Source organism: Papilio machaon, chromosome 4, assembly GCF_912999745.1.
Source record: "Papilio machaon chromosome 4, ilPapMach1.1, whole genome shotgun sequence".
Classification (NCBI taxonomy): Eukaryota; Metazoa; Arthropoda; class Insecta; order Lepidoptera; family Papilionidae; genus Papilio; species Papilio machaon.
Window position 1 is genome coordinate 4034161 of NC_059989.1, and position 21032 is coordinate 4055192.

General features: G+C 33.2%; 1 protein-coding gene across 1 annotated transcript in view; it reads left to right on the forward strand.

Moving 5' to 3' along the window:
- LOC106718375 (BMP-binding endothelial regulator protein) overlaps nt 1-21032 on the forward strand; it is a 48235-nt gene that overhangs the window by 12819 nt on the left and 14384 nt on the right. The window contains exons 2-3 of the mRNA XM_045686753.1: nt 9765-9981; nt 15128-15228. Coding sequence (XP_045542709.1) covers nt 9822-9981; nt 15128-15228 — 261 coding nt within the window. The 5' untranslated portion in view covers nt 9765-9821. The remainder of the gene's footprint in view (nt 1-9764; nt 9982-15127; nt 15229-21032) is intronic.

Here is a 21032-nt window from a genome sequence, read left to right on the forward strand (position 1 = left end):
TATCATAATACAGTCTGTTCCATTTTTCCACAAGTAAATCACATGACTTCTAAGCTGCATATGTACATACCTGTACAGGTATTCTTACTTTGATATAATGTCATCACATTTAGTTTATTCAAATTACCATTATTAGCCTTTCTAAATGTAGAAAGGACGTATTTTATTTTAGTGAAGTTTTTAAGTTTTACTATCTGTAACTAATCTTGAGTAATCACTCGGATATAAAAGTTTATTATAATATGTTATCTATTATAGGCTTTTATGGACTATAATGTAACGAAAATAAACAAGACGGCCCATTCGAAAGGCATCCCATAATAAGTTTATTGCTGTTAAACGTATATTATATATAATTCATAAGTAAAATTATTTTTAATCAGCGCCAGACAAGGTGTGAGTGTATTTTTATTTGTTATCGTTAAAAACTCATAAAATTAAAATTAAAAACCAAATCATAAAAATGCAGTTACACATACTAAACTGGTCATTGAGTTCAAAGATATTAAACTGAAACAGTTTTTAATTTATATATTTTTTTTAATTAGATAAAAGTACAGACCGCTAACAAAAAGTTATTTGGACGAATTAAAATAAAAACTCTTAGTATAACAACTATCATGCCAAGTTTAACAACACTTTGATGCCAAGAAAAGTGCAAAAAATAACTATAAAATAATACAAAAATACTATATGGTTAAGCATTTTAGAAAATTGATAAATTGTGACTGAAAACTAAATATGACAACGATTTAGTTTGGTCTGATGACTGAGGCACCACAAACATTGCTTTAGCATTTCTTCTACTTAACGAGGCACAATACTCATTTAAAGCATCGTGACATCCGCCTCAATTACAGGGTGTTTCCCGTTGCTCCGATCGGCCTATCGATCAATGGGCAAAATGAGATTTTTCCCATTGCGCCGATCGAAGCCATAGAATCAATCATTGGGATTGGCCCAACGATCGTCCTAACGAAACACCCTTATAACAAGACCAAACACCCCAGTTTCGAATGTATCATTCTAGAACTATGACAAAGAAAAACATTCGTTTTGATAGCTGACAGTGAAAAAAGTAAACTAAAAAAAACGTACCAGATTATTATAATACAATTAAGTGTACATGATAGTTTATGTCAAGTTTAATAATTAAGGTCTACTTAGTTTAAATTTACGAAGCATTTAAACTAGGTGAATGTGTAAATTGTACATCAATACAGACACTTAAAAGTGTTAAACTTGTATTCTATATGTTCTTGTTAAAAGCATTTTTCTGTTTTTAAAGTTTTTATTGTGTACAGCTGTTATTTATTGATACCAGTACGTTACGTCACACATTTTTTAAAGGCCGCGTAACCACTTAAGTTTGAAGTACCTTAAATTTTGCCGTGTAGTAATTCCGGTAGCCGTTTTTATGTTAATGCCTTTTATTAAATACTTCGTCGCGTTTGATATTATTACTGTCATTTAAATGGTATTTTCGTTTAATATGCTTCTGATTTTCTGCGAAATTACAAGATGCGTAAAATATGTTATTTTTATATTTTATAGCCTTTCTTATGCTCATTAGCGTACTTACTTAACTATGCGAGTTTTTGATTGGGTTTTTGGTTGTTAATTCTAGAGTTAGAAAATAATATTGATGTTAAAAAAATAATCCCGGATTTTCATATGTAAAATAGAGCTTTAGAAGTTATTACTTTTTAAAAAGTGTGTCTTTATAGAGTTTGTTGATAAAATTTATAAATGTTGGTTATTTTTTTATGTAAGTAACCTCAATCCATCTCTATTTTATTATAACACATTAAACGTTGTAGAAGATTATCAAATGCGTAATTAAGTTTACATTTGTGTGACCTTTTATATCACAATTAGTATTTCCATTATCATAATTTCAACAAACTAAGAATCTAATTACTCTTTGTTTTTTGCTTTGTTAACTATTGCCCATTCTATCAGCTTGTTTGTAATGGACAATGTTTTTATTTTAATTAAGATACGACTTCTTTGTTGCCAACACAATAAGGGTTATTGTCTTTATTTCAATTGATTTAATCACTAGGTACGCGGGTTTACCAGTATGTGTTACTATATTTCTATGAATTTTTCCATTAAAATATTTAAATTTTCTCGGGTGAATCTGACGATAGGCATGTATACGTATGATTTTTTGTATATGTATGATTTTTATACATATATATTGTAATATATATAAATAAAACTATTAACACACATTGATTTTATAGTTTAACGTGTAAATAAAACCGCAAAATAACGTGCATTTATGGACTGGTTAACCAACACAAAAAATAAAGACAACTTAACCCAAAATTACGTGAAAGCGGGTTTAAAGTTAAGCTGCATATTAAACTTGAGTTAATTGATTAATGAACAAATATTATTCATAACTTCATTGGAAGTTCGGTATTAAAGGCAACGGTTGTGCAATACGTTCGGAGAATTATTGCGAAGCAATGTTCCCAGTTGGAACAAAGCCTTAGCGACTGCTTAGCGAGGGCTTCCTGGATGACCACCGCGGTAGCTCTTTTTTCTTCTAAGAACGCAACTTAAAATTTTTCAGTCACTTGTTTGACGTCCAACGAGATTGTCCTGTCCATTTTTGATAACGAAAACGTAATGATCCGCATCACAGGACTGCAGCTAAGTGTTAGATTAGTTTTCTTTTGATATATTATTAATAATAATTAAGAAAATTATATTTATAAAGATACATTTAATGAGATTACATTTAAAATTTGTAAATTTTTAACCAACGTATTTTTAAATTTTTTTCAAAATCAAATTTTCGAGTATCTGAGTGAGAAGCGTGTTAACGTACCTTTTTTATTTGATATATTTTTATTTTTAACAAAGTTTTGGGACACAAACCTAACACTAAATTTACATAACAAAGCTATGAAATTTATATAAATTGATTAATTAACAAAATATTTCAATATAATTATAAAGAAGTAGAAGAAATAAAGATGAACTTATGAATTATTAGTATAAGTTGTAACATTGTAAGATGAATACAGTTCTATGAGTGAAGCTAAAAGAGTGTACAACTAATATTAGCAATAAAGAAAATACTACAGTCTTATTTAGCACGATATATTTATAAAAAAACCAATCAAGTAATTTTATAAATAGTAGTTTCTCCTAAAAGCTTGGTTATACCTTTTAAATGTATACCTTAATTGTGTTTAATCTATTTGAAATTAGTTACCTTACACCTCAGTCAAGTCTATTTAATATTAAAACCGTGTAAAGCAATTCAGTGCGAACCGATATTTCTTAATCGCAGCTAACATACAAGATTTTATACAAATCCCCTGTCCAATTTGCAACGTGCGTCGTATATTAGATACCTTCATTTTAATAAATTGAACTTTTTACATGCAACACGTTTCCACGCCTGACAGCCATTGAGGTACTGCCACTTCTTTCTTCGTCATTCGAACACCAACATTTATATTCATTTTAGCAACGGTATGTGTCCGTCTGGTCGGTCGCGTCTGTACTCGAGACTTTTTATAAAAGTTTTCCTCCACATAATTTATTTATTCAATATGGTTTACCGGCCCTTACATTGTTTTCTGACAGAAATCACCTCACGTACATTTCATGAGTAATTTAAATCGTTTCTTGCGTATATTAAAAAAAAATGTTTTTTTACTGACGTTATTTGATATGTTGTCATATTGGATCTAAAGTTGTAAATATGCTTTTATATATATTTATTAAAAATGTATGGTTCATTAAAAAAAATGTTCATCGTATATGTAATTTTATCAAAATAATTATAACACTTTAGCTAAAGTTTTATTTTATAAAAAGGTGATATTATATAAGTTCCATTTGTTTATCTATAAGAATATATCATATCTCATATATAGCTTACTGATTATTTATTAGTAGATTTGTTGGAATAAGTCAACCTTAAAAATCTTCTGATGAGAATATGCAACTACTCTCTCGCACTAATAAAAACTTATTCATCTTTTAGGTACTCCAGTAAAATATAATTCATCTTTCCATCGGGAACATAAACAAAATTATTTTGCATTCTATTCTTACCTATATTAGCCGCATGCAAAAGGTTTGCTGATGACTATCCCTCCCACTAACCCCGCGATCGTCAGGTCAATACCGTCAATTAAAGCCGCATTCACATTTGCCTGACGTGTCGTGTCGTGACGCTTTGTGTCGTGATGGCTACTGTTCACATCTATGTGACGCGTTATGACGCATTTTTAATCAGTTCCGTTATAGCTCTCGGAGAGTTTACACATTCGCAATGTTTTTTCATGAATCATCCGATTCGGATTCAGATTATGAAGAAGATATGCAGTTATTGGCACTGGCAACACTTCTAATAAAACAAAAAAAGAGAAGAAGATATTGGATACATCCAGTAAATACAAAAAGATAGTTTAGTTTTAATAGATTGATCCTTATATTGTTTACATTTTGTATCATAAATCGCTTTATATTGTCGTACGTACTCGATCAGCTCGTCGTCCATACCTTCTGACGCGTCACAACACGACACGTGCGCGTGCACACTAGTCCGACCCGCTGTGTCGTGTCGCTGCGCCGTCCCCCGCACCTCACCCAACTGACGCGGACCGGGATCGCTACTGACGCGACACGACACAAGCCATCACGACACACTGCGTCAGAGAAGTGTGCACGCAACCATATTAATTGTATGAGACCGATACCTTTCTGATGCATCACGACACAACACGTCAAGCCGCGTTCACATTTGTCTGACGTGTTGTGTCGTGACGCTTTCTGTCGTGATGGCTACTGTTCACATCTATGTGACGCGTTATGACGCATTTTTAATCAGTTCCGTTATAGCTCTCGGAGAGTTTACACTCGATCAGCTCGTCGTCCATACCTTCTGACGCATCACAACACGACACGTGCGCGTGCACACTAGTCCGACCCGCTGTGTCGTGTCGCTGCGCCGTCCCCCGCACCTCACCCAACTGACGCGGACCGGGATCGCTACTGACGCGACACGACACAAGCCATCACGACACACTGCGTCAGAGAAGTGTGCACGCAACCATATTAATTGTATGAGACCGATACCTTTCTGACGCATCACGACACAACACGTCAGGCAAATGTGAATGCGGCTTCAGGCAAATGTGAACGCGGCTTTACACGTAACGTCATGAGGCCATCGGCAAAGATTCTGCCCTCGAGTAATACCTACCTACTTACTAATTACTACCTACTTACTAATACTTAGTACTATCTCGTATAGCTACATCAAATAGCTTGACGTTTTATTAGTTTGGTGATTACGTTATTTACTAGTGATAATTACGAGAAAGGAATCGATTCAAGGTCTTCAAATTAAGAAGGAATCCGATCAACAGTCTATTATTGACTAGTTAATTAACTCAATAAAAAATATGTTATCCGGGACGGCGTAAACATCTATTACTAGTTTCATTAAAGATAGAAAAAACTTTAAAAAAGTTTTAATTTGTGCGCTTTACATCCTGAAAGTTTAACGAACAAGCAACCAATCTGTTGTAATGATTAGGTATTCAAGATATTTTTTTTGACTTGTTCAGATAGCGCACACACGTGAATAATACATTAGCAATACAACTGCATTCCATTCGCTAAAATTAATAAGTTAAGCGAATCAATTATGTTTTGTATGTTTTTATATTCGTAAACGCATTACCGAAGAGGATCTGTAACCGGAACTGATATTGACAATGGCTCGGGCGCGGGCGAGGCTCTGCCGGCGCCTAGAGCCTTATGCTTGTTTCACACAAGGGTAGAACTGTGAAAGAGAGCAGTATATAATGCAGTACTGCTATTATTCGCACACCTAGTGTGAAAATAGTATTGTTCTGTTTCTGCTTGTTCACTTCAGTTATACTGTCTACTACTGTGTTGCCCTCGTGTGAAAGAGGTATTACGCGACCGAAAGCTGCGTAAGCGCACCTAATATGAACCACTTTTTGCGTCTCTCTGTTATTATTAATGAATTAATGCTATATGTTCACGTACAGCAGGTCAATGTTCTAATGGAATGCTATAAAAAATGCGTTAAGGACGCCTCGGTGTTTTTTATAATAGAAGAGATATTCAGACGCTCGCGTACTCGTTATGTTTATTTTAAATGCCTGAATTATTTTATCCGCACGAATGTTTGGTTTTTAAATTTAAGTGGGAAGCCATAATTTTGAATTTTAAGACATTTAGATATATCAATCAAAACTTAAGATACATTGATTGCTTAGAAAACTCGTTGTCAACTTTTGTAATATGGGTTAAAACATTAAAAAGTTATATTAAAATAATTTTGTATATACGTCCGCGTCCTAATAAATCTTTATTTTTAAATTCTTTTATTTGTTACAAATTGATTTTTGATTTTTATATATAAGTGTATCAGATACGTTGATGAATAAAGCTAATAAAAATAATTAAAGAATAATCTCGGGTTAATAAATTAAAATTTAAGTTGATTTTAATTTTTGTTTGATGTTTAATTTGAACATTAGTGTCTCAGATACTTTAAAAAATAAAGTTAATAAAAAGCAAATAAATATTAATTAGAGTTGTTATATTGCGAATAAATAAGGGGATAATAATTATTTGCGTAATAAATATTAAAATAATATTTTCATTGAGTAAACAATAAATCTCATATGTATACAAAGATTACTCGTATTAGTGACGTAAGCAAAGCAGTGCGCATACCTACTGACGTATGAAGTTATTTATTATTGATATAAATACTATGAACTTCAATCAATAAATACTATGAATTAGTAATACGTAGGTCTTAATATAACTTGGTTTTAGACTCACTGCATTAATGATTTGACGTCAAATATATACGATTAAGGAACGCATCATTGCTTTGAAATAATTCTATACTTCGTTTTATAAAATTTTAAATCAATGTAATTTTTTTCGGTTCTTTGTTTTACTCTCTCATTTATTCGTTGCAGTAACGAACGTATTTAGTGTGAAGAACTACAGTCGAACTTAGAAAAGCGAGAATCCAAAGGACCCCAAATTTTTTCTAACTTATGGGGTTTCTCTCTAACCCGAGTTACCCGCTTATGGACATCGTCCGTCGGTTGCGGATCGCTCGCGACACTCGCTTATAGAAGTTTCTCGATTATTCAGGTTCGACTGTATTTAGTTGGAGTTTTTACGTTCCATACATTACATAAAAGAAAGTAACATAAAACTAAGTAATAAACAAGAAGCTTAGTAATTTGAATAACAAAATTAGAGTACATTGTTAAATAAGGATGTTAAGGCTTTACTATTTGCCAAACGACTTAATAACGACGTTAAAATCAAAAATAATTTACAATTTGAATTCAATACTTGGCTTGGAATGTTTATAGGTATGTTGGTGTACTAGTAGAATAGAGCATTGTATAAGTGTGTGTGTCAAATCGTCCTCCGATAACGATCGATTAAGCGCTGTGAATTTATAGGCCGACGACAAAGATGTCTGTCCTCTTTGTTGATTTCCTACAGTTGATGTCATCGGTCAAGTACTGGAAGATTTGGCCTATGACGAAATCTTCTATTTATTATTGCTCATTTCAAATTATTTGTTCTGACTGTTTGGACAAATTAAAAATGGTTTTCATTTGTTTTTCTATCAATAACAAGAAATGTTAAGTTACTCGTTTAGGACTCTTATCGTTTCATTCATAGTCCAAGTGAAACGATGTAAATGTGCGCTCATATTTTCTTTGCACCAGAAATTTAGCTCTTGTTTTTTTCTCTAATTTGACTAATGAGAGATATTTGTATTTGACATCATCAGACCCAGACTTTATATAGATATCAAATATTATTAGCTTAATATAATATTGAATGACATCGTTGCGATACCGTGTATTTACAGATTTGTCTTGTACAAAGCCTGGAACACCATTTCTAAAGCTTCGAGCTACTTTATATGCAATGGGTAATCGATTAAACGTTAAAGTTTGATATAAGGCTTTTAAAATTCATTATATTCCAAGAAATGTTAACTATAATTGTTAAATGCAGTATGTGTTGGAGAGTCTCCAAGCTGCCCCTACAACATCCTGTTCCATCAATCAGCTTCGTATCTGGGTCGTCCGTGCAAAAACGCTGTAAATAAATTACTTATCACTCGGTAATTTGAAGTCCATTGACTCTTTAACGTCACTCACGACACTCCAAGTATTTATTTTTTTATTGAATTATTGTTTATTCAATATAAGCGATTAAATGATAAAAGGCCGAATGGAATTTATCTCATTATTATGAATATGTTTACGTCATATCAACTCAATATGTACTTTGTTTTTGTGGTACCAATTATAAATGTACAGACTATAATAAAATCCAAAAACGTAATATTTAGGTTATCCAATCACGAAAATTAATAACTTCTTTTATTGAATAATAGAAGAACTAAAAAATATTTCGTTCAAAGTGCTCGTACAAATTTCTTCGTCAAAATTTAACCCTGACGCATTATTTCACATTAAATTAGTTTGTTTCAACGCTGGTTGTAAAGTCCCTTTTTCCAAGTATATGAGTTGACACGGAGCGATAGTTATTATATTGTATCCATAATATGACTGGACGTTTAAATAAGAATGTAAGTTACTGAATAAAAGAGAATCTTGTTTGCATTATGTGTGTTTCAACGTATTTGTCGCATGTCTCGACCGAGGTAAACGGCTTATGATCAGTAAAGGCGCGTACCATTTCCATTGGGTGAATCACAGCAAACAAAGGCTAAAACACTCTTTCTGTTAGGACATAAAAATTTAAAAATATGTTATAATAAATTATAGACTACATACTATTTTATTTTAACAGTTATTTGTAAAGTTTTAACCGAATTTGATTGAATAAAATCAATTGGTTGTTTTTAGACGTATGTATTTTACGTCAAAGTTATGGTAAGTTGGAGTACACCTAAAGAACCTAAACCTTAGGGATCACATATTACTTCTATGAGTAATCATTTATTATTATTATTATTATTAGTTAGAAAAGTTAAACAGGAATCGAAATAATCGATTATTTATTTTTATGACATATTTACCTCATAAAGTATAAATCAATATAGATATAACGTAAAGAATCTCGCATTTTACTAATGTTATATATGAAACTCAGATAAACCAAATAATGTTATTATAATAAAGACCAATTAAAATTAATTCGTGCAAACTTTTTAGAATGTTGAATTAATTTTATGTTAAAAAAATAGATCAAAAGTGAATTACTTGAGCAAATTAATTCAATTTTGATACTTGTTGATGAATTTCGATCAGGTAAAACCGGGTCATTATGTTGTGAAATAATTTAACTTCATGATTAACCGCCATGTTGAATTAGATCAGATTAAGCAATGTTTTATCAAGCAAGTAGCGTTAATTTAAGGTTATAGTTGTCAAAGTAGGTGTAAAGTGTTAAGAAATACAAGTACTGATTAGTTTAAAAGCTTGAGTATATTTTATACATTAATATTTAGCTCAATAACCTTAGTAAAGTGTAACATTGTGACAACCTGTGACCTATTAAGTGACATTGAATTTACAGTTGACCGATTCTGATGTTTGAGAAATCATTTTATTAATATTCTTCTCTGAAGTGTCTCCTTTAACACAAGGATTTGAGGCACATACCCTAGTACATCTCGCAGGGACGTAATTCTAGAGTCCTAAGTAATAGTAGTGTAATGAAGGTGTGTGTTGTGTCAGGTATCGCGCAGAGAGGTCGCGGCGCGGGGGTGTGATGGTCGCGGGGGAGTAACGACCATGCGAGGCCCGCGCCGCGCGCTCGCCCCGCCCGCCGCGCTTGCCGCCAGCACTCTGCCGCCACTCCTGCCGCCCCACCTGCCGCCGCTTCTACCGCTGTTGCTGCTGCTACCACTCCTGCTCACACACCACCTCGCCACAGCTGACAACGGTCTCATTAGTGAGTGATGATTTATTCAACTTCATCTGTAACTTCCATAATTACCAAAGATGTACCTTCCTATTTATGTTCCGATGATTTAAAAACTTTAATACAGTTAGCCTTCAGGAAACATCGTCATCTTGGACATTTCGTACTATCGAATTTGAATTTTACATAAGAAAACTTTTGATTTCACTCGCTCGATCGTTAATTTCAACTGTTTTCCACATAATTTTACTTACAACATGTGTACCATATATCAAGTGTCATGACAAGTTCTAATCTCTCGAAACGTATGAAAATAACAAATTGCTCGGTGTGATTGGCAATTACTGCAATGACTAGAGCAGGCAGAACAGATCGTTACAGACGAATGAGCGACATGTGATCTATGCGCCGTACGAGAGTCGCCAGTCCCAGACCAGCTTGCGCAACAATATGCTCAGCGTACCTTGACTGTACACTGCCCAGTAACATCTTATTCAGACGGACAATCTACAATTTTGTGTTGATGTTATTTTTCGGATTCTTGTTAAAATGTAGAATGGATTTCAATCATCGCAGTCTATTAATATCCATAGTGAGATATGAGAGACTTGGAGCCTTACCCCACCTACAACTTTGAAAAATATCTGTAAGAGAGATTTTTAAAAAACTACTAGTTATAATTAATCTGTTAGCGATTTGAGGTGGAAAACAAGTTGAGAGGTATGTTAACTGAATTATAGAAGAAAGAACGAAAGAAGAACACAGAAAACAGTTTTATCTAAGCAAGAAATATATGATTTCTAAACCGGTCATAATATAATAGTCCTGAGCTTCGCTGTGAATATGGACATAAGACAGCATTGCAACAACCGGTAACTGTTCCTGGCGGGTTGGTGTGAAATTGTACACCTTGTATTTAAATGATGGATAAAACATCGTGATTATTTTTGAAGTAAACTTGGTGCGATGTAATGTTACTTTCTTTTGCAATCTCTTCGGTTTCACTCGTGGAATGCATTGCTTTGAATATTTATGCTGCGTGTGGATCTTATTAATAAAAAAAACAAGTAGTAACTTTTAATAGTCTAGTGTATTTTAATTAAACTTCAATAACAAAGATGCCATCGTCTTACTTCAACGGTCGAAAGGTCCAAACGAGACAAAATTTACAAGGGAAGCCTAAGTTCCTTTTAAACAACTTTTAGAACGGATATTTGGTAGGTATTTACCGAACTAGACTCTTTCGTCGACTTTTTTATATCAACATATCATATGTTTGCAATACCATAATTTTTATTAAAATGTTTGGCATTATTTTAACTTAGACTTTGCAACATTCCTCTTTCTGCGCGTCCCTACCTATGTTGATTAAAGGTAGGCAACGTATCTTCAAATACGATTGTCCATGGACAGCGGCTACTTCGCTATTTTGGCGAATTCCAGTTCGTCTCGGCCCTGCGGCTCGTTTATCAGCTAATACTAGAAAAAACGCAAAGCCAAGTTCAGTTAATTATTCACAAAAATAAAAACTGTCTTTGTTAATAAATATCTGCGACATCCTTCATTGCAAATGGAGACAATATTTATTCACTTGAACTCTTGAATGTACAAACATTGTAAGGGTTTGTTGGTTCCTTGTAAGTAAATAATGAACGTTACAAGTGCTTATGTAGGGTTTGTACAGACATACATTTAAATAATTACTTGAATCGCACTAAACCATGGCTCTTCACTCTTAAGCACCAAACACTTATCTTGTGTTAATATTAAATTTAAATAAATGACACAGCATTTATTTATCCGTAGTGAATGCAATTTAGTGCAAGTTGCAATTAGATAAATTCAAAACATCTCAGTGACTTCAAACGTGTTACTTCTGTATTGGGACCCCTCTCCCGGCCGGGATCTATTTGTACAATTCGATTTTACACAATTTGTTTCCGGACTTTTTAGACAGATGAAATTCAAATTTTGCGAAACACAAAAAATATTCAAAAACGAAAAAACATTTTAGAAAAAGACAACGTTTGCTGTAAAGTTCGTATCTGACAAACTACAAATAATAAAGTTTATATCTACAAATAAAATAAAAAGTGACCTTAATTTGGTTATTTAAAACCCCATTTATAAGAAGGATATCGTTAACCTTAAGGTTTTATTAATTCACTGTTATTGAAGTCGTAAATTCTGGCCTGTTAGGATTTTAAGTGTTTTATATAGTACAATATATGTATATAGCATGCCAAGCATATTTATGTATGTGAGTCAATTCCTCAACACCACCAAATATTTAATTTGTTGACTTATAATTCGGAGATTCAATAATTTATTCAACAGCCTTGAAAACCGCTCGTTGCTATGAGATATGGCTATTATGAAATGTAAATATATTGTGTCAAATCAATGTGAAAATATAAATGAAATACTTATTTTATAAAATTGTCATAGTACGTTGACTAATAGTAGTTTTTCGTTATTTTTTTTTGTAGTAAAAGGTGGCAAATGAGCATTGAAAGCGAAGTGACGGACTGCCAATAGACATCCGGTTTTGAAATACGTTGCTGCCTACCTTTAATCGACAGATTTAGTACCTAAAAATTAAGAATAGGGAATTATCATATGTATGGAAGCTTTTAAAGTTTCTCACACAATTATAAGTCTACAACATGCATGATTTTTTTCTAAAGTGTACCATATAACAAGTTATAATGTGCATTATTAACATAAAAAAACATATACTGTGGTGCGGTCGAATTTTGTTGCGATAGTGAATAGTGGATATATGCAAATTGCGTGTTTGACGCGCACACATCAATTAGAGAAATATTTACGCGGGAGTCAGCAAAGCAACGGCGCGGCGCCCGAAACAGCTATGTACGTAATAAGAATGCGGATCCGTGGCTCAATCTGAATCAAGGTAAAAATGTGATCCGCGACACGCGGGGACGTCGATCGGATGCCGTCTTTACGATACGCAACTCGCGAAATGGCTCACTCGATTATATACGACCTTTTTATTGTTTGTTAACTTAAAACAGCTTATATTTAATACAACTAAAATAATGATTTGGTTTGACATCCGAATGGTTAAAATAAGCTTGTTTTAAAGCATTGTTATGGTTATATTTTACTAAACATTTCATATGAGAATTTAGCAGTTTATAGTTCTGTTAGTGGAAGATAAGGCTTAATTTATAAGTAAATTTACATAAAATAATAATTTTCAATGGTACAAGTTACTTTGTAACGCAGTAAACTTTACTTTCTATGATGCGCGAGTTTGATTCGAACTCAAAGAAAAAATCGAAAACGATTTTCAAACATAAATATTTATTTTGCACCTGTCACATTTCGTGTGATCTTCACGAGTAGAGAAAGCTACCTCACGTTTTTCCTTTTTATTAGGCTTATAAAAGATGTTATTTAACATTAACGTCGTGTCATTTAAGTAAATTAATTTATTGTTTAATTGTCTTCGTTTGTTTTGGAGGGGAAAATATGTTGAAATATGTGGCATAGCAACATGCCTTTAACATTGACGTCAAAAGAAAATTTGTTGTATTTTAAAAACCTCTTTGCAAACTAATTTAAATTATCTAGCACTTTTATTCCTCTATTAATATTTGAAATAGTTTTTTACAATGTATGGCTAAACTGGTTTTAATTTGTTTTTAGTATTGGTTGATATTTTTCCGCATTAAATAAACGTAAAAAAGCTTGTAAGGTAAAGAATACCTTTGCATTACTGGAGAGAAAAGTAAACGCTTTTATTAATAACTCACATTTTAAAAGGGATATTCCAAATCTTATTTCCGGGTTCAAATCCGGGTTAAGTTTTATTGTTCTAAGTACAACTTATAATAATATTCATATTGAAAACAAATTTATTTTGTAAAGTTATCTACAGTATGACATTACCGAAGCCATTTCAAATTAATCATCATTAAAAGGAAGTATTTTTTGTGGATGATTATGATTTCACAGAAGGCTGTAGATAAGAAATGTGCCGCCATAATGACGTACCCATATTTGATTGAATTGGTGACGACATTTTTATTATTGCTTATTAATTCATGTATTAAAATTGTTTAGTGAACTTAGTCGTTCGGTAGTACTAAATAGTGTAGATTTAAGAGAAATTTACACTAAGGGCCTTCCATAGTGGCCAATTAACGATTGAATGTGGTATGAAGTGAGCGTAACGACAGAATCACTATTTTAACTGTGAATACCGCTGCAGAAACATCTATAATATAGATATTGTTTTAGTTATAATATAGCTTATTAATTATTTTAGAACCATGCGTTATTATATATGGTGCGTTATTTTTGGAATTACAATGCTCACACATTCAAGGAAATTATTTTTATAACTTTTTCCGCTAATATCTAGATGACTCACCGCTCCGAATGTTATGAATAAATGTTGACATTTTAGGTAAATAAAATATTTTTAGCGCATCATGTTATTATTATAGTTTAATAGCAGCTGTTTATAATAGCTGTATAGTTACAGCTAGATTGTTGTCATAATAGTGTAGATGTAGAGGAATGCTATAAAGGCGTGGTTTTTCCTAGGTCAAGATTAATGTAAGATTAGAGACGGATATGTTTTAACAAATGTGGTGTTATCAATACCCATCTTGACCATTTGTATAAAATATTAAGTTAAAAGTTTAATTAATTAAACTATACACTTGTAATATAAAACTAGTTATGGATATTTTACGTTCCATGACTTCCTATAGGTAGGGTAAAACCTAAATTACTCCTCCGATTTTGAAGAGTAAGCCGATTTTTGGAACGAAGTTCCTTATCGCGCGTTGTGAAAGGGGGCTAGACGGAAAAAATTCTTACGAAAAGTTGTCACGACACTTTTTGCTAAAGTATGTTAACGACGAATGAGCGCTACTTCACCATGGCAACGACGTGACAATAAATAACGAAAATTCATAGAAGTAAATGTAAAATGTACTTCTTGTGATGACTTAAGTTTTTTATTCATAGAATAAACATTGGTTCCTTCACTAATTAATCGAAAGGAACTTCGTTCCATCCGGGTGTCCCTTGACACCTCTCAAGTTTTTTTTTTTCGTTATGGTGAAGTCAGATAAATGTTGTTAAATGGAAAATTATTATACTTTATGATTTATTTAATGTTATAATATAATTTCAGAGGGTCAGCGCGCGCCGTGCTCTAACGAGGGCGAGGCGGTGCGGCTGCAGGACTCACGGCTCGAGCACGAGTGGAGCAGTTGCTTCCGTTGCATTTGTAAGGTACGGTTTCAAATACTAACTAACTTAAGCCTGCTATACACCTTCTGTTTTATCTGTACAGTCGGACTGTTCAGTTAAATCGTGCGTAGAAAAATAATTAATTGTCGTTTAAACTGTACCGTTTTCAGTTTTGCCTACACACGAAGAGGTTTAACTAAACAGTTCGACTATTCAGTAAAAACTTTGCAGATAATATTGATGGTTATAGAGGGGCCTACAAAAGTAAATTTTTCTAATATGGTTTTCTTATGGTTTGAATCACTATCATTGGGAAAAGGTAAAGTATACCGGTTGCTCTTTATTACCATTTACACTGAACTTAGTTAATTTTTTGCAATGTCAATTTACAAAATCTTATTTTATTCTTTAATTGCCCATCATTAACTGTCTCTTAGACTTTGTAAGTGCGATGTATTAAGTATAACGTCAGGGTTAAAGAAATTATATTAATAAAAAATTAGTAAAGCCAAATAGATAGAGAAATAATTAAAACTTAAATTCATCCAGAATTAAAACAATGTGTAGAGTTATTAAATTATCTTGGCTCATCAAAAACAGCACTCGCGGCTCAATAGCAAACAGTTTGCTTAATATTTATTTATTTTTGTAATGTATTACAAACGCGGTCCGAGTTGGCCATTATGTTATTGTGTCTTTAGTTACATTACAAAGGCCTCATAGACGATCAATGTTTTATTTATCGCATTGTCCGCAGACGCTGGGCAATGCTAACACCACTCATAATCGTCTCTTGGTGGTATTTAAAGGACGTTTGTATGCCCACACGGTGGCCACTGTCACTAAATCAATTTATCACGCGCCATGTTTAGAATAATAATGTGTTAGTACCGGCCGCGACAGGCTCACACCTAGACAATAACTAGTAATTTGATAAGTGGCCTTGCGCGCTTCTGGGAATTCCGAGAGATCTCATTTTTCATATATTATTTACGACTTTTTTACCGATTGTCTAATAATTTGGTGATGACTCGGAACTTTACTGGTTATGATAATGTACTAATAGAGATAGCTGTTAAAAAAATAGCACTTTAAAAACTTATTTAAAACGAAACTTGGCTATTACTGTATTTAGGTTCGCGAATCTCCATAGTAACAATTATTAATCGAAACTGAACATAAAATATGTACTTTGCTAAAATAAAGTACTAATTACGAACACGATATGATTACTAATCTGCCAGTACTACACAAAAACTGTAGAATAAATTGTATTCTTTTTAAATTTTGGTGCCAATAACGAAGTAGCCGCACGTTACGTAACAAATTAATATTTTAAATCGGTACAGAGGATTGTTAACGGAACTCGAGGCGCGGACGGATGTGAAAGTGACCGGTGCGAAACATAAACAAAACAATATCGACACGAGCCTCCGTTACGTACTGGTACTTGTAATTGTAACAAGAAATTGACTTATCGTAAATATGAAACAATCAACATTAATTTGTTTTATAGTCGAGCTTAAGTTGTCAAATAAAACAGACGAATTGAGAACCTTTTTGAGGTCGATAAAGAAACCTTTTGTAAACAATGTTATAATTATAAATTACCTAAAAGTAGCAGGCCTTAAGATTGTAAATCTCAGTATTTTATACATGAGCATTGCTAAATCATATTGTATTGTAGCAGGTAAGTCTTTGTACGATAGTAGCTAGAATAATTATTATACTACGTAAGTCATTAGTGTTAACCAAGTTCTTACTTGTTATTAATGAACATTGAATGAATTGATTTGCTACGAAGACATCAACATATGGGCGGCGACAAGACGGCGTCGCATGCGCAGGCGCCGCAGCGAAAAAACTTCCAATGCGGTACCTTACTAGCACGCTTAGAACGACTTGCATTCCATTATTATTTCATCCTTCTTCGCATCCTCTATCGATATTCTTTTTCTTTGCAATTAGTAATTTATTCTCGAGCGTGCGCTGATAGCAGCCGGTTCGAAAAATAAGCCAAATTAAATACGTTATATGAGCACATTCGGATTAAACGCGTATGTAAGGTTGTGCACCTTCGTACATATGTGTGTGGTATTTCCCAGCCAATCTCACCTGGTCGGATGACATGCGCGGAATTCGAAAGCCCATCGTGAGATTTATCGTTTATTCTGTTTTAAAATATACATTTGCTTACCTAATGGTCTTTTTTGTCGCGTGCGACATAACATAGATGAGTTGTGTTACCGTTGATGGAATTTTTATGATTTATTAATTTGCGTGATGGTCATTTAATGTATGAGATTATGTTAATTAATAATAGAGACATCTATTGAGTGAAGAAAACATTAATGTAAGTAGGTTAAGCTAAAGTTTTCATTATTAAAGTATAAGAGTACTATAGCAGTGAGCAGGCGGCCAGGCGCCGACGGAGGGTGCCGTTGGGCTTTTTATAACATCTGATAATATCTTAGTGCTCCCGCGCACCGCTTACTTTAATGAGCCGTGCCATTTATTGAGGCACGGTGTGTTATTCGATGGCGTAAACCGTTTGTGTTGATCTGCGTTTTATACGCTTTCTTGTCCCTACAATACACCAACATCATCCCTGACTGAAAAATCGATAGAGGTTATTTAGTACAAACCTAAGATAACTATTGCAACAGAATTGATGTTATCACATTTATTATACTGATACTCTAGACTCTACTACAAATGATTTGTTAGGAGGGCAGGAAACATTTGCATATCAGTTGTTATGTTTGCTTTCTAATTTTACATCGTCGTTGGCTGCATACGGAGGCAATGTGATACAAGAGGCTATTTTAGTCTCGGCCGTACAGTCTATTAATAATCCATAAATTGTACTTTATAGTTACAAGTAAATTGCTGGGTCAAGTACCCGTAATGATCGTACAGCGCTGGCCCCGGCGTGCGACAAGAGCCTGCCACTCTTTGTTCATTTTATACAATGAATTGTGTTGGTATATTAAATTAACTTAAATTTCAAGTTTTGATAAGAATTTTATATTTTGGGAAATTCTATTACATACTTTTGACCGGATTCAGTTGACCGAAATATAAGGACTTGTAGCCTAAAATTTCGTATAACATATAGAACATATAGAGGTAGCTATGGGGAAAGTCAACATGGGTAGTGGAGCGGGCAGTGGCAGCGGGTAGCACGACGATAGCGGTAAGAGGAGCGGGAAAGCGCAGGTGCCGCTGAGGCCTTGCCGGCAACACGCGAGGTATGCGGTCGCACCGGTTCTCCTAGCAACGTGTATTTTTTACATCGCCACACATCATAGATATTGTTCATGTGTTTTGCTATCTTGCAAAAAATGTAAAGAATTTCAGTAATCGTCGAGTTCACGTGTTAACTTCGCACCACAGAATCAATACAGAAATATATGAAGATACGAATGACTTTTTGCTACGAGAGCATTATTCTTTAGCAACATCCGGATAAATATTTTTCACTAAAAATAATTTATAACGAAATTTCGCACATAAAAATACAGAAATGGAAATAAACGTGACTGGCTTCAATCCAACCTTGTGGGTCGACAGTGTTATCACTTTGTTACATAGTCACCATTGTATAAAAAGAAATGTAACGTTTCTTATTTTGTATAACCATCGGTGGCTTTAATAATGCCTTTTTACATAACTACTCGTATAACAACTTTTTTTGTATAACAACTACATATTTCTTAAAACCTCGAGTTTAAGTAAAATCGTCTTTTAACGCCTTATATGGTTCAGTACTTAAGTAGCGACTGGCATTTCTTTTTATCTTGATCGTAATAGTAAATAACAAAACTTGACATTTTTAATTTTTACTACATTTTTAAACATCCGCATTATATTCGATTGATAAATAAAAAGAAATGAATGTCTGAAAGAGCTGTCGACGATTATTTTGCATTTATAATTTGTATTTTATTCGTGTACTAAAAAATACCAGGTATGCATGACAAGTAAGGTGTAATAAGCTATGTTAATAACGGATGAGGCGTGGAATAAAAAATGTGTAGAAGCGAAGGCGCATCGCAACGGCCATCTGCCCACAGTCGGCCTTGCGTCCCCAATCTATACAATTTGCAAGACTAGATATAATTACAAAGAATAAATCTTACGAAGCGACTTGTATAAAAATATGTTCAACCTCTTCTTTCTTTCCTCTTTGGAAAAACAGAGACAACAATATTTGACAATACAAGTGTCACTACAGTGGAATTTCACGGTTAAACGTCTTCACATTATACGGAGCGAATAAAATTAAAACACTCTCTCTTTTTATACCAACAGTGTGAGTACACCCGATCTAATAATATCCGCTTATTTTAAGAGTACTCGTACGAGTACGTACATGTAATTAGCGTCGCTGTACCAGAAGAATATTCCAATTTCTATTTTAATTTTAATCCCGGGTATGATAATTTCTTTTAGTTCAAATAGTTTATTGGCAGATTCCAGCGCTGACATATCCAGGGTGGCTTTACCCTCAGAAGGTCTTGTCAGAACATTGCCCAATAATATTAGTTATAATGTAACACGTGCCACATTCTTGTAATTTGAGAAACATGTCTCTATTTGTGGCAAATTTATTTAAAAAAAAAAACTGAACAAACGACCTCGCTTAGACGTTAAATTCCGATGCGCAAACTTGATTTACGACCGAGTGACTTGCGAAAGCTTGCGTAGTCCAGTTGGCTTCGCGATGCCTCGTTTAGATAGTAACCGGCGAGAGTGAACAAGACAGTACTACTAGTTGTGATTTTTACATAGTTACAGAGCTAAATACTAAAAATAGTAAATAGTAAACTTTCTAAGAACATTTATGTACACATGAAATTGAGGAATAAAAGTCTTTTTCTAATGATTGTTGCTCCGATCCTGGAGAAAATTTGAAACATGCGAATCATTGAATAATTGTCTTAAAAAGTATTACAGCTTTTAATTCTTTTAATTATTTTCACTATAAGGCACTAATAGAGTTGTCAGTTCATCATTATAGATTTATTTTTTAACACGTTACGTTATGTAATTAACAAAGAATGTTGATTGAGAATCCGTTTATTCTCTGTCTGTTTTTTTGATAAAATTCCAACATAGATTTCCAAGGATAGCTGTGCTAACAAAATACCGAAAGATAATATTGACACAATGTTCTGATTTTCTTAGCTGTATTTTCACAAACTAACATAAACGTTATTTAATTATGCGTTATTTATGCATAATCTGGTATGTTTAAATACAGTCATAATAAAAACTTTTGTATTTAATTTTGATAATTTGATAAACTGAATCTGTGATATCTTAAAAATAGTTAATGACATTTTGATACTAAAAGAAAATTATTGGTTTTATTCAAAGGATAATAATGTAAGGTTAAATTAAATGACGAATTTAGTGTAACATTTTATGTCTTGGAGTATCCATGTGTAGGTTTGAACATTCAGAGTATCCTCATAGAGCAGGTAGAAGCGATACGCCTCGTCCCCTCGCAGTCTGTGCGCAACTTTATTATGCAAAGTATGAGATAAGTACGTTTTAAAAATAAATTCCATTTCAACAGACGCGATTAAAATGGCAAACAATATTTTATCGAAGAATGAGTCGTATAAAGTTCAATTATTGACTCGAAGAGCGTACTCAGGATAATAAAAATGATAAAATGTGACAATTTTTGAGATTATGTAAGGTACCATCCTCCTTGTATCCTTGGTAACTAGTTTCTTGAATCAAAAGACTTTAACAGAATACTATTTATGTACAGTGTATTTTTTATCACCAAAACTACAATAATATAATTTTACTTGAAACGTTTAGTTTGTTAG